This window comes from Lucilia cuprina, chromosome 2 (genome assembly GCF_022045245.1).
Source record: "Lucilia cuprina isolate Lc7/37 chromosome 2, ASM2204524v1, whole genome shotgun sequence".
Lineage (NCBI taxonomy): Eukaryota > Metazoa > Arthropoda > Insecta > Diptera > Calliphoridae > Lucilia > Lucilia cuprina.
Window position 1 is genome coordinate 47428007 of NC_060950.1, and position 16021 is coordinate 47444027.

Consider the following 16021-nt stretch of genomic DNA (forward strand, 5'->3'; position numbering starts at 1 on the left):
ATATAAAATGGGTCGTGCAAAAAAAACAATCGCTGAAGATCTCGTCAATGTCGATGAGGATAAGGAACACGCCAAATGCCTTGTGTGTGATAAGGTCTTAAAATTTCACATGGGAAATATTTGTTCAATTCACAATCAAGTTGTATGTTTTAGCTACTAAAATATAACAACTGTGATTGTGAACAGTACTTTGCGCCAAGTCGTAAACTTATTTTTTCAATAAGAAAAAACAATTAAAACAGAAAAGTCAAAAGGTAAGAAAACAAAAAAATAGTTAAAATGAGCTATTCAAGTGAAAAAAAAAACAAAATAATTGTTGCATTGTGCGAAAAATATAATGCTGAAATGTTGACACTAGATTCTAGTAAGTAGAAAGAAGTATTTTTTATCATTTACTAGAAAAAGTTATTTGCAGGTGATGAGGAAGAAGAGGGTGAAAATCCTGGAAAACTTTAGAATGAATATGCTTTATCTATCTGTTAACCGCCGAAGTGTCCACCTAGGATTGCCAAAATCAACAGCATGGAACAATAAAGTTCCAAACTATTTTGACGATAATAGATTTAATCGATTGCTTCCCTCGGAATTTGCCTACATTCTGGACTTAATGAAGATGACGATGTATTCAACACAAAATGGCGCAAAACGCAATTTCCAATTGAGCTGCAGTTGAAAATTGTGCTTTTTCGCTTAGGTGATGGTGGATCTGTTCGCAAAGTTGCATCCATTTTTGGAATAGGTGATGGCGGCACAATACAGAAGATTACAAAACGTGTTTTTAAGGCTATATTGAAGCTTAAAAATAAATTTTTGTATTGGCCAAGTGAAACCGAAAGAATGGCAATAATTTTAAAAACACAAAAGGAATTGCCTGGATGTATTGGCTACATTGATGGCTCCGAAATAAAACTTGCCGAAGCTCCACACAAAAATCATGAACTTTACTTTTCAAGAAAAAGGCAATATGCTATTAAAGTCCAAGCCGTGTGTGACTATAAATTGTCCATCAGGCAAGTTACAATCGGATATCCCGGAAGTGTTCATGACGCTAAAATTTTTTTACATTCTCTACTTGCAAAACACCCGGAGAGGTATTTTTCTAGTTTCCAATGGCTGGCCGGAGATAGTGCATATCCTTTAAAGAACTTTTTAATTACACCATTTAGACGGAATAGTTCAGAGCACACTTTAGAGGAAAGAGAAAAGTTTAATAAATATTTTTCAAAATATCGCGTTCGGATTGAAAATTGTTTTGGGCTACTCAAAGAAAAGTTCGGAAGCTTAAAGGAATTAAAGTTTCGAATGTTAGGAGAAGAAAATAAGAAAGAGTGCAATGACTGGATAATGGTGTGCTGTATACTTCATAACATTGTTATAGAATTAAATAATAAAAACATCAGTGAAAATGTTCATTCAAATTTTATGCCACAACAAAATGTTAACAATAGAAATGATTTGTTTAATTTTATACAAAACACTTAAAATTAAATTGTTACCCTTTTTATTAAATACAAAGCCTCTTCATTAATTAAATAAAATCATTTTTTATTAAATTTTTTTTCTTTCTATAAATAAATTATTTGAAATTAGAAAGACAAATTTAAAGATAAAATAAAAATCAATTTTTTTTAATTTCAATAGAATATTTAAATAATCTAGCCTATAATCTAGTCTATAGACTAGTCTATAGTCCAGTCTATAGACTAGTCTATATTCTAGTATATAGTCTAGTCTAGTCTATAGTCTAGTCTATAGTCTAGTCTATAGTCTATTCTATAGTCTATTCTATAGTCTATTCTGTAGTCTATTCTATAGTCTAGTCTACAGTATAGAATAAAGACTTGACTATAGACTTAACTACACTATAGACTAGATTATAGACTAGACTATATACTAGACTATAGATTTTATAATTATGATATTATAAGGTTTTGTTTTAAACCGTTTTTGATTTTTTAAAGTTTGATCTTTAGTTCATTAAGTTTTAACCGCAACTCCTCCGTAGCTAATCTTCCTTTCATTTGTAGTTCCATTATTTTCAATTCCTTTTGAGTTTCCAGCTCTTTCATCTTTAATTCCAATTCCCTTTCCTTTATCTTGATCTCTTTTTCTCTGATAGCGATTTCCCTTTCCTTGATTTCTTTTTCGTGTTCCATTTTTTCTTTTTTCAAAACCATAATTTCCGTCTGCATTTTCATAATATCTGACACTGCAGTTCGGGAATAAATGCCTTTACGGCTGCATTACTGCTTAGTCTCTGGTAAGGAGCTATCTGATGCAGTGGTGGTGTCGTCCACATATATTTCTGTGGAATTTAGAAAACTTCCATCAGATTCTTCATCTAAACTTTCTTCTATTACTGCTGTTTCAATAATTTTGGAACCAAATATATCATCCAGCTCATCATAATAACAGGACATTTTCAATAAAGTTGCTAAAAACTAAAATTTAAAATAAGTAAGGTATTCAGGCATGTAAGAGAAAATATAGGCTATGTCCGCCATCATTAGAATTTAAAAAGAACCCAGAGTATATGTAATTTTGTTCTAAGACCAATATTTCGATGTGTTACAAACGGAATTACAAATTTTAAACGAATTGCAATGTGACTTTTAAATGTAGATTAATGGACGGACATGGCTAATCAATAAAAAATATATATTTTATCGATTCTGATACTTACCTTTTACTGTTTCACCTTCCATGCTTCCCGCTCCAGTCGAACCTTCCCATGCTTTTGCTTTATTATAAGACACCCGCATATTCCTAACTTTGGATCTCACTTGTTTCCATTCCACGCACACGTTCTTTTGCTCTGCGAAGCGCTTATAATAAACCTGGGCTGTTGGTTTCTATAAAATGTTAATGGATACATTTCTGCGTTAAGCAGTACAAATTTAAACCAATTTTACTTACCTCAAAGTCCCTATTTTCCACGAGAAATTCCAATAAACTCTTTTCTTCGGCCACAGACCACTTTCTTGGCGGATTTAAACGAACACGTTTTGGTTTAGGCTATAAAACAAAAATAAAATTAAAATAATTTAATAATATAAAAAAACTTACCTCAAAATTATCCAGAATATCCATATTTAATTGCTAATTTCAATTTTTTAATTTTGAATTATGTATAAACTTCAAATTTATTTTCTTTTTGTTTTGATGTTCATGTTTATAGTGTTACCATTCTGTTGTTTTTGCAACTAAAATTTGTTTACTTTTTTGTTTATGTGCTAAAATGAACTATTGGCAATACTGAAACTCTTTACAACTTTTAAAAAAACATAGGAAAAATTGTCGTAGGAGTTGTATAAAGCTTTTGCATAGAAAATACCAACAACATTGTTATGACTGTTGTAGCAGCTGCTGACATACTACGCATACAACGCTACAACACCGATTGTGAATTGAACAATTAAAAGACATTATCAACAACTACATTATAAGGATTTTGTTATGCTAGATTCGGATGTCCTTCCATCATCGTCAAAGAAAAGAAAAATGGTATCGGTACCATTACAAATGGATAAGGAGGAATACCTTAAAATTATAGGCAAAACAGTTTCGCAACTACATATGCCTTTTAGGTTCTTTGACGATGAAGTATTTCAAAAACTTTTACAACCTTGGACTACAGAATATGATGTCAAATTCAATTCAAAATCCATCAGTACGCATGTGAATAATATAAGTAAAACACTTCGTTCTGAATTGACAGGTATTATGAAAATTATCATAAGTTAGTTATTTCTTGTAGAATAATGTGACCAAAATATTTCGTCCTAAATAAACAGGTATTTTGAAAAATAAGTATGTATGTCTTAAGCTAGATATTGCTAGCAGAATGGACCGTAGTTTAATGGGTATAAACATTCAATTTATTCAAAACTATGAAATAATGGTTTATACCATTGGAATGATCGAATTATTTGAACGACATTCTGCTTTATATTTAAAACAAAAAGTTTTAGATGCACTTCAGCAATACAACATAGATATTAGCCGAGTGTATTCTATTACTACTGATAATGGTGCCAATGTCATCAAAACTTCTAAACTTCTTCAAGAATATTGCGAAAATGATATAAATGCTGATGAGAATTTAGATGTAGATATATTCCCCTCTTTTTATACGACCATATCCCAAAGTTTATCGGTTGTACATTGTGCTGCACATACACTTCAGTTAGCATCATGGGATGCCATTAAAAAGATAAATGAACCATTGAGTTTGTTAAGGGAGGGTGTAAAGGCCATACGAAAAAAATGAGGGAGTTGCAAATAAGTCCTATTCCAACATTAGACAACAACACGAGATGGAGCTCCACCTACGAAATGGTCAAATCATTAGTAAAAGTATAAGATATTGTTAAATCTAACTCTCTTTTTAAAGTAAATGTAGATTGGGAATTTGCAAAGAATTTTGAAAAATGCTTCAAACCGCTTGCAGAAACAACAACAATTTTACAATCAAAACAATTAATAATGGGTGATTTTTATACCGAGTGGTTGGTTTGTGAAACAGAGTTAGAAGAAATGACTAGCAACAACTACATAGCAACATACTTATTCGAAGCACTGCAGAAGAGGAAAAAAAATTTAGTTGAAAATAAAGCCTTTATTGCTGCATTGTATTTAGATCCTAGGTTTTATTATAGGGGTTCAACCTTTCTAACAGATGATCAAAGAAAACTAGCTATAGTAAGCTGGATTTATATTATCTACTATTTTTTTATTAATATTCACTTGTTTCACAGTCTCACCTTTTAATGATTTTTAACAATCTAAAGTCATTTGGAGAACTACATACATATGTTCCCACAGCCAAAGAAGACTCTTTTGTATATCCATTTGATGAAAGATATGAGAAATTGGAAAAGAAGTCTGCTGCTGTTTCTTTGCGGCAAGATGACTGCAGCTCTGTTTTGGAAAGTTTAGAGCAGCTTCAATATGAAGAAAAACTTCCATTTAATTCCAACATACTAAATTATTGGAAACAAAAGAGTTATAAAAATTATGCTATTGATAAAATTGCTTAGGTAGCACTAGCAGCTCCGGCAACCCAAGTTTCTGTTGAACGAGCTTTCAGTGCCTTGCCTATTGTAATGACGAAGCTCAGAAGAAATTTAAGTCCTGAAAACTTAGAAAACGTTTTATTACTTAAACTTAATCCAAGCCTTTTAGATAAAATATGACTAGATTAAAATTCTGTATTTGTTAATGTTTAAGTTATTTCTTTTTTGTATCAATTTTTAATTTTACATTTTTAAATTTTTTCATCTGATGAAAAAAGTTGAAAATAATTTTCAACTCTACTGATAAATATCAGAAACGATTATTTAAAACTTTGTTTTAAAATTAAAAGAAAAAATTTTTTATGGATTGAAATAAAAAATATTTCATGAATAAATAAATTTTTTTCATCATTAAATGTTTGTTTTTTGATTGAAAAAAAAAAAAAATCAAAAAGTTGGTTTTAAAAGTATTAAAATCGGGTCCTTGCTTTTAAAGACTAGTATCATCAAATTTTGCTTACGTATTAATCTGGGGAGCTTGAAGCCCCCACATTTATTTTTTATATGAATAACTGTGACATTCATATGAACATTTAGAAAATAACGGGCGGGATTTCAGTGGTGGCTTATCACCACATATATGATTTTAATACAAAATTTCGCATATCTTGAAAACTGTTAGAAATTTTTCCTAGATACATAGAAATTGTTTGGCATCTCTCATATGCAAAATATTGTTAATCTGGAAAACTATTGTGGTTAGCAAAATAGTTAACTGTGTTTTTTATTTATACTAGAGGGTAAAAAAATATTGTATATCCCAAGGCATTAGAATAACAATTATTCTTTAAGACTAAAGGTATATGGGACATTTCACGTCAAGTGAACCAACTTTTGAAATCGAAGTCTTCCGATCGAATTTACACCATAGATAGTTCTATTAGATAGTAATTCAGACACAATTTTTCAATAAGATCGCTCGAGAACTTTCTAAGTTAGAGGCGGTCAAAATTTAACATTTTGGCCATGCAGGTGTTTTTTCTCATCCATGTAACTTATTACCTATTGTTCTTAGCAAAATGTGTCCCAAATAGTTTAGATAGCTATTTATGCAATCTTTCGAAAAAAAATTAAAAAAATTTAATAAAATATTTTTGATTTTTTCTTTAAATCAAAAACATTTTTGACTTTTTTTCAAAATGGGTTCTTTTTATTTTTTTATTTTTTTAAGAAAGCTTAAGTCTTTTCCTAAGCGACCTATTTGGTCGCTTAGTGGGATGTGAGTGGGATATCTATCAAAAAAAATATTTTGTAACTCAAGATTTAAAAACTTTGTTGACTTTTTTTAAAATGGACCCATTTTTTAATCTTTTTGCTCAGAAGAAAGCTTATGTGTTTTTCTTTAACACCCTTTTTGTCGCTTAGTGGGATGCGAGTGGGATATCTAAAAAAAAATGTTTTGTAACTCAAGACATACAATTTTTTACTTTTTTTTTAAATCAAAAACCTTTTTGACTTTTTTTCCAAAATGGACTCTTATTTTATTAATTTTTTTCTCAAAGAAAGCTTAGGTCTTTTCCTTTAAAACCTTTTTGGTCGCTTAGTGGGATGCGAGTGGGATATCTATCAAAATAAATGTTTTGTAACTCAAGACAAAGGTTTTTAAATTTGCACTATTTTAATTTTTTTCATATTTGTGTGTAAACCTTAAAAATTAAACTTACACAGAGAAACTACCCACATTAGCCTTTCCGATGGTATGTAACATACCCAACTAAAATTTCATAGTCTCGATACTGTAATACCCATAATATGTTAACCTCAGGAATAAAAATTACTTTTTTCTATGGAAATGTTGAATAATTTAATTTTGTTATTTATTTGTAATAATAATTAATTTAATATATAATAATAATAATAATAATAATAAAATAAAAAGATAATTAATTTAGTAAAATTTAATCTTAATCACAATAGATCAATTTATATAATACAAACTATTTTTACACTTAATTTATGAAGTTTTTATATTTTCAAATATCCATACTTTTATCCTCCTTATTTGTCACCTTTATTAGCTGTTTTTTTTTTTTTGTCAATCCTTTCTTGGCGTTATTAGATTCAGCTACTGATTTCGCTGCTGGCTTCTTTTTTGGCTTTGGAAAGAAATCACATTGACTAGATGCAGAAAACTTTTTTAATTTGAGTCTTGCGTCGACAAGCGGTATGAAAGCATGGTATTGAGCAGTGCCATCGATTGTTACCGCAGCATCGAATCTGCTCTTTAGTGTTTTCAATGTTTACTCATGATCCTCTTTGCTACTAAAAAATATTTTTCTTTACAATAATTCTTTGCCCAATGGAATAAAGCAGTCGCATCTAAGATGCGATCTTGATGAGAGCTCTGGAGGCTATACTTTTTTTCTGAGGCACCTGATATTTTAACAATGAAAATCATGTGCGCTGAAAACTACCTCTAGGATTGACTAAAAAAAGCCGCAAGATACACAACTCATATTTTGGGGGTGGAAAATTAATAGCAGTCGGCCTCATATTGCACCCCTCCAGTGGCTATTATCGGTCAGTTGTTATGGTTTTTATTTTTAAGGTTTTAGAAACATTTACACACAAATATGAAAAAAATCAATTTAAAAAAATTTGTCTTGAGTTTATAACATTTATTTTGATAGATATCCCACTCGCATCCCACTAAGCGACCAAAAAGGTTTTAAAGGAAAAGACCTAAGCTTTCTTTTGAGAAAAAAATAACAAAAAAGAGTCCATTTTGGAAAAAAAATGTCAAAAAGGTTTTTGATTTTTCAAAAAAAGTAAAAAATTGTATGTCTTGAGTTACAAAACAATTTTTTTTTACAGATATCCCACTCGCATCCTACTAAGCGACAAAAGGGGTGTTAAAGGAAAACACATAAGCTTTCTTCTCAGCAAAAAAAAATATAAAATGGGTCCATTTTTTTAAAAAAAAGTCAACAAAGTTTTTGATTTTGCAAAAAAAAATCAAAAATTTTAAATCTTGAGTTACAAAATATTTTTTTGATAGATATCCCACTAAGCAACCATATAGGTCGCTTAGGAAAAAAATAAAAAAAATTTAAAAGGGCCCATTATGAAAAAAAGTCAAAAAATTAAAAAAAAATCAAAAATTTTTTATTAAATTTTTTTAATTTTTTTTCGAAAGATTGCATAAATAGCTATCTAAACTATTTGGGACACATTTTGCTAAGAACAATAGCTAATAAGTAACATGGATGAGAAAAAACACCTGCATGGCCAAAATGTCAAATTTTGACCGCCTCTAACTTAGAAAGTTCACGAGCGACTTTTTGCATTTTATGAAAAGTCGACTTTTCGATTTTTTTTTCATTTAATTAAAAGTCAACTTTTCGACTATAAGTATTTTGTAAATAATAGACTTTTTCAAACTTTGAGATTTTTTCGACTTTTTGACTATTTTCGACTTCTTTCGACTTTTTTCCGAAAAAGTCGAAAACTAGAAAATTCGGAAAAAGTCGAAATAAGTCAAAAAGTCGACTATTTATAAAATACGAAAAGTCGACTTTTAATTAAATAATAGTAATAATAATAATATTGTATTATTATTGTTAGTACGCTATAAGTATTTTTTTAAGCAAAATATATATTTTTATACCCTTCACCTTTGTGAGAAGGGTATATATAAGATTGTCATTCCGTTTGTAATTTCTATAATATAATTTTCCGACCCTATAAAGTATATATATTCTGGATCCTTATAGATAGCGAAGTCGATTAAGCCATGTCCGTCTGTCTGCCTGTTGAAATCAGTTTTTAGAGGACTCCAGATATCGGCGAGATCCGAATCATCAATAATTCTATTAGACATGCTTTCTAGAAGATCGCTATTTAAAATCAGCAAAATCGGTCAGTAAATAACGGAGATATGAGCTAAAATCCGAGACAACCTCTGAAAATTTCATCAAAAAATGTCATATTTTTTTCACGCTTTGTTAAAAAAGCAACAACAACACTGTATATTAGAAAAAGATGTACACGTGTGTGTAGATGTATTTGCTTTTATACAGCTGTGATTTTTTTGCATGTTTGGATGCTGTTGGCGTCATTGCGTTGTTAATTTTATTTTTGTTTTTCGGTGTTTTTCATTATGTATGTTTAGATGTCTGTTGGTTTAGATGTCTTGTGTATTTTGCTTTTTATTTCGTTTAGCGTTGTTGTTGTTCTTTTTGTTTAGCTTTTGATGTAATAATAATGTAGTCGGGAAAAAATTTAAAATTTATAAAAGATGTTTAAAATACACTATGGTGAAGGGTATATGTATAAGATTCGGCACAGCCGAATATAGCACTCTTACTTGTTTAATTTTAAATAATTTTCATATATGAATTTTCCATATCTGCTTGTGAGCAAATGAGATTTTGTTTTGATACAAAAACAATTAACGATAAGAAACAGTTATATTTTTTAAAATTTCTTACTTAAATGTGTATTTTTGTTAGTTGGCTTTGAACTTACTCCAAATAAAGTTGCACTGCGAAAAAAGTGGAAATATCGTTAAAAAAAAGTGGAAATATCGTTAAAAGTGGAAATATCGTTAAATTTAAACTATAAAACACTGAATACTAAGAAGTGAAACGCTGTCATTTCTTTACAACAACAACGTTACGCTCTTCTCACAGACGAGTTCTGTGTAACTCCAACACATATGTAAGAAACTTACTCGCTCTACAAACTTCAAAATTTTGTCGCGAAAATTCGTGGCTTATAGAACTTGAAAATATTTTTTATCACTTAACGTTATATTTTATTATTTTTTGCACACTTTAAATATATTTAATAGCCCGAAAAGATTCAATTTTTTACAAACGAAAAAAATATTTTTTTTATTTTTTTGACATTTAATTTTTGTTGTTGAAATTAAGAAAAACAAGAAAAAAATATTTCAACTAACTTAATTATTATTTCAATATTGCAGATTAAAAAGCAAAGATACGTTCATATATAATGTTTATAGATAAATTATGTTGCAAAATATTTAAAGAAATCTTTTAAAATATAAATTCAAATGAAATATTTTTTTTTTAAATTTTAAATCCTATTTTTAGCAACTATGTTGGCTTGAGAATTCTACTAATACATTCTTAGAGTTAGGTACCGACTGACAGTAGACTTAGGTACTTTTTGACAGCGTTTCACTTCTTATTTATTCTTTACTATAAAATTAAAAGAAAAAATCGAAATTAAAGTTAAACGAAATAGATGAGATAAATACACAAATAAATCATTTTTATTGAATTTTTTTTTTAAATCAATTTTATCCGTTTGTCTTTTTCTGTTTTTGTAGTTTTATTTGTCTAATTTTGTCGGAAAATAAATAAAATTTTTTTATTAATAATAATAAATAACAATAATAAAATAATAATAAAAATAATAATAAAATTTACGCTTCTGGCAACTTTATAAATTTTTAAATCTGGTCGAAAAAAGACGAAAATAGTCGGAAAAAGTCGAAAAAGGTCGAAAATAGTCGGAAAAAGTCGAAAAAAATTCGAAAAGAGTCGAAATGTCGGAAAAAGTCGACTATTTATAAAATATTAAAAGTCGAAAAATCGACATTTAATTAAATGAAAAAAGCCGAAAAGTCGAAAAATCGACTTTTAATTAAATGCAAAAAGTCGAAAAATCGACTTTTAACTAAATGCAAAAAGTCGAAAAGTCGACTTTTCATAAAATGCAAAAAGTCGAAAAGTCGACTTTTCGTTTCAACTACAGAACCCTAATTATTATATACTAGCTTATAACCGGCGTGCTTCGCTACCCCTATCGAAATTAAATACATAATCAAACAAATTATTTAGTTACTAAATTATACAATTTTTCTTAAATGTTTATTATTATTTCTCTTGGTGACAATATATTTCATTTAAATTCTAAAATAATGCATTAATGATATATTTGCTTCTTACTTGCTTATATTTAATATATAACTTTAGTCTTAAAGAATAATTCTTATTCTAATGCCTTGGGATATACAATATTTTTTACCCTCTAGTATAAATAAAAAACCCACTTAACTATTTTCCTAACCACAATAGTTTTCCAGATTAACAATATGTTACATATGAGAGATACCAAGCAAATTCTATCTATCTATGAAAAATTTTAATTATCTAACAGTTTTCAAGATATACGAAATTTTGTGTGGTGACAAGCCCCCACTGAAATCCCGCCCGTTATTTTCTAAAAGTTCACTTGAATGTCAAAGTTATTCATATAAAATTTGAGGATTCTAGCTCTAATAGTTTCCTAGATAACTATTTTTTCTATTTAATTCATGTGGGGGCTTCAAGCTCCCCAGATTAAATTCCGCCCTTTATCCTCAAAATGTTTAGATGAATATTAATGTAATATATAAGCAAAATTTGATGAATCTAGTTCTATATTTTCCTAGATAAACAATATTTTGTATTTTATTCATAGTCCCCATTAAAAGTTCGCTCGTTATACTCTAAATGTTCAGATGAATGTAAAAATTCTTCTAGTAAAATTTAATGATTCTATCTCTAACAGTTTCTCAGATATACGAATTTTTCTATTTTATTCATATGGGCGCGGGGTCAGCGAGGATGGGTCCAGTGTATGATGGAAGCTCATCTGTTATTAAAGCAGTTATCTTGGTTGTCCACTTGTTTCTGTGTGTGATCGTGCAAGACAGTTCAAACAATATTTTTTAACCACCATGAGTTCATATCCCTCTGTTGTAGAATAACTTAAAAACTTCCTGCACGTACGGATAGGATGATCTTTCATGTGTAGTGTGATTAACTGTGCGACCCATACATATTGAACATATGTAGGGTACTTCTCAAAGTCGACACACACAACATAGTTGTTTGGCTATGGGAAAATGCTTAGCCAGCAGAATTCGTACACATGTGTCTCTGATTAAATAAACTTCTTCATATTTCATGGTGGGAAACATGAAATATGAAGAAGCAAAGAATAATCAATGTTAGCTAGAGTTAGTAGAATTTAAGTAAGTAAAATTATATTCATTAAGAGAACTTCATTCAAAGAGAACGGACACAGAAGTGTCCGTTCAATTTAATAAATATTACAATACAAATATTACATGGCGATCCTGCCAGGAGTTTATTTATTTTAAAACTTTAAGGAAAATACATAAAAAAGAAGCCCACCAAATAAAAAAAAGAACATTTGAAAAATAACAAGAAAAAGCTAAATATAATACAATAAAAAGAAGACATTTTTCTAAAAAAAATGTCTTTTTCCACAAAACACTTTAAAAGGAAGAGACAACAACTAGAAAATATTACTCTTGCAATAACCACACTCTCTTTCGAAGGAAATCAACAAGGAGTAAACACATCAACCAATGAAAGCCTTAAAATCTTATAAAAACAACAGACAGCTTTTCAACATGTAGAGCCTTAACTACAATAACAAAAATAGCAGAAACAACAACAAAAACAAAAAAGGACATTAGCAGGATTTTCAGCAGCAGAATGAATTCAACTTTAAAATACTTAAATTATTAAAAAACATATTTTATTTTTGTTTAAGATAATTAAGCCTTATTTCAAAAAAAAAATATTGTAAATGGAGCGGTGAATAACATTAATTTTAAGTAATTATAATTATACTAAAACTGCATTACTGTGACACTTACGAGTCCCTCCAGTACTGCATAAATTTAAGGGTTAAACCTAGTTGGGTCTAAAATTGGTTTTGACCCATGGTTGACAGTGCCTGGTACGACGGTACATATGAGTGTACAGTATGCCACGCGGTGCCATCCATCCCCTTAATATAAGCACTAACACGACCCCAGAAAACGAACGCTGACATTTCTTGTATGAACTTATTATACCCTTCACCTTCGTGAGAAGGGTATATATAAGTTTGTCATTCCGTTTGTAATTTCTATAATATAATTTTCCGACCCTATAAAGTATATATATTCTGGATCCTTATAGATAGCGGAGTCGATTAAGCCATGTCCGTCTGTCTGTCTGTTGAAACAGTTTTTAGAGGACCCCAGATATCGGCGAAATCCGAATCTTCAATAATTCTATTAGACATGCTTTCGAGAAGATCGCTATTTAAAATCAGCAAAATCGATCGGTAAGTAACGGAGATATGAACAAAAATCCGAGACAACCTCTGAAAATTTCATCAAAAAATTGTTAAAAAAGCAACAACAACAACACTGAATATAGAAAAAGATTTACATGTGTGTGTGTAGATGTATTTGGTTTTATTCAGCTGTGTATTTTTTGTTTTGTTGGGAATCCAAACATACAAAAAATACACAGCAAAAAAATATGATTTGCATTTTTTGTTAAAATAAAATAATATTCCCTTTTGTATTGCAAATATATTTTTTTTAATGAATAGAAAAAAGTATTTAAAACGTTTTCAATTATATGAGAGTAGATTGTGAGTTATTGTACAATAATTTTTATGCGAATAATGTAAGTTTGAAATTTAAAACTAACACAAATTTTTCCCAAGTGCTTTTGAAAACAATTTTTTTTACGATAAACAAAAACAAAATCTACGTCTCGTCAATGTTTACCAGCAATGAATCAGAGGTCGAAGTCGACCGGCTTCTAGTCGGAGCTTAGCCGCCGCCGAACTATAGTTAGTTGCTTGAGCCGCCGCCGAAACATTCGGCTTAAATCGACTCAAATTTTTTTAATGTTTTTATTAACAAGACTGTTTAAAATACAATTATGTTTAAAATACACTATGGTGAAGGGTATATAAGATTCGGCACAGCCGAATATAGCACTCTTACTTGTTTTTTTTTTAAATCCTTTTTTTTCATCTTGAAGAATCACAACATGGGTAATCACGATTCTAAAATCACAAACCCTAATGCTAATGTGATCAATGAGGTGAAAGTCTCAATAGAATACCCAATAGTATATCTGGGTATCATAATAGGTATCCTAGCGCTACAACTAGTAGTCACATTATACCAATTACATAAAAAATCTCTAAAAAAAAGTTATTTATGACGGTCTATGGGTGCAGATTTGGACAAAGTCTAAAAATCAAGCTCCAAAGCAATGAATTTTTACATAATTTTTATCTTATACCTCGTTCGCTTAATTCTATATTTGAGATTTGTTTATATTTTTGTTTTGTTTCATTTTTTTTAATATTTAAACCGTTTCCAAACTAGTGTGTTTGTTTTATTTATTGTTTTTGTCTAGAGCACTTTTGTCTTTAATGTTGTAGTTTTTTTTTAAAGATTTTACTTTAAAATATAGTTAGCCCATTAACATTTATTAATAATTATGCGTTCCTACCTAAGTCTGAAAAAATTTTTTTTGTTTGATTATAGAAATTTACTTACATAATTTCAATTAAAATCTGTCTCATGTTAATTCCCAAAAGGCTAAATGGAATGGGAACAAATTATTTATAAAGCACGACTAATAAAAGAAAGATTCCAAAGGTCTTATAAGTGTATAAACACTGATAGAGACACAAAACAAGAAACTGTACATAAACACTTTAACATTCTTGTGCAACAATTAGAACAACTAAGAGTCTTGTTTAATGTCAACTATTCACGACTAACACAGGCTCATAAAACTTTCGCCGACTCTTTTTATCTGGACATACGTGAAAAACTACTAAACGTTGCAACACGTAAAGGTCTAAAAATACAAGTACCCCAGAGTATACATGAACAAATAGAGTTTGTACCTCTACCCGAAATTATTGAAGTGAAACAAAATCAAACATCTTCAGTAAAAATGACACAGACAGTAGTTGAATTTCTAAACACAGCCTCTAAACTTATACCAGACTTTGATGGCTCGGCAGAGAACCTTCAAAGCTTTCTGGACGCGTTAAATCTAGTAGGAACTATTAGGGAAAACCATGAGGCCGTGTTTCTGACGAAACAACTCTATCGGAAATAATAGCTAAACTTTCGAATACAGTCAAAGGTGAATCCGTGGATGTGGTAACTGCAAAACTAATGAACGTAAGACAACTGGGCAAGACTGCCACAGCTTACGCCAAGGAGATCGAAGATCTCACTAGGAAATTAGAAACATCCTATATAAAAGACAGATTACCAACCAACGTTGCAACAAAGTACGCTACAAACACAGCAACAAAAGCTATAATAAAAAATGCCTCCAATGACAGAGTAAAACTCATTATGGAGTCAGGAACATTCCATGACCTTAATGAAGTAATGTCAAAATTTATAAGCAGCTGTACCGAAGCTTACGGTCAGCCTAACTCTATTTTAGCATACAGTAGAATTCAAAATAGACCTCCAAGACAAAGACAAAATAGTCAATTTCCCCAGGGATATAATAATAGGTTAAATAATACTAGAAATTCTAATCAAAATAATCCTGGAAATATAAGCCAAAACTATCGCCGAAACAATAATAATAACAGACGCCAATGGTATCAGAATAATACCAATAATACTGGCAATCATACGGGCAACCGCAACAATAATTATCGCGGTAGAAATCAAAATAATAGAATCAATACAATGGTCACTGAAAATGAATCTGAAAATGATTCGGAAAACGGGCAAGACCCCCAAGATACTCAATAAAGATTTATAATATAAATATCAACTCCTACAGCTATTTTAAACCACGTTCAACAATGAACAACTCTATGTCGACACTTTTAGTAGACACTGGGGCGGACATTTCGGTAATAAAACGCAGTCAAGTTCTTTATGATCCTATAACGGAAAATGAAAAAGTGAACATCAACGGAATAGGACAAGGTTTAATAACCACGATTGGAAAAGTTAAAACCGAACTCCTATTACGAAATATCTCAATTAAACATGAATTTCATGTAGTTGAAGACAACTTTCCGATACTCGGAGACGGAATTATAGGTATGGATTTCAACAGGAAGTATAAATGCATATTGGATTTTAGCGGTGAACAAGACCTATTAATCTTGACCGATAAAGT

At 29.9% G+C, this 16021-nt stretch overlaps 1 protein-coding gene across 1 annotated transcript; it reads right to left on the reverse strand.

Moving 5' to 3' along the window:
- Nucleotides 1–2040: 2040 nt before the first annotated feature.
- LOC124421407 lies at nucleotides 2041–3213 on the reverse strand. The gene is made up of 4 exons (XM_046956535.1): nucleotides 3067–3213; nucleotides 2917–3015; nucleotides 2684–2852; nucleotides 2041–2441 (listed from the first exon to the last, which is right to left on the reverse strand). Exons 1-4 carry the CDS (start codon nucleotides 3088–3090, stop codon nucleotides 2404–2406), a joined length of 330 nt encoding a protein of 109 aa, XP_046812491.1. The 5' UTR covers nucleotides 3091–3213; the 3' UTR covers nucleotides 2041–2403.
- Nucleotides 3214–16021: the final 12808 nt, after the last annotated feature.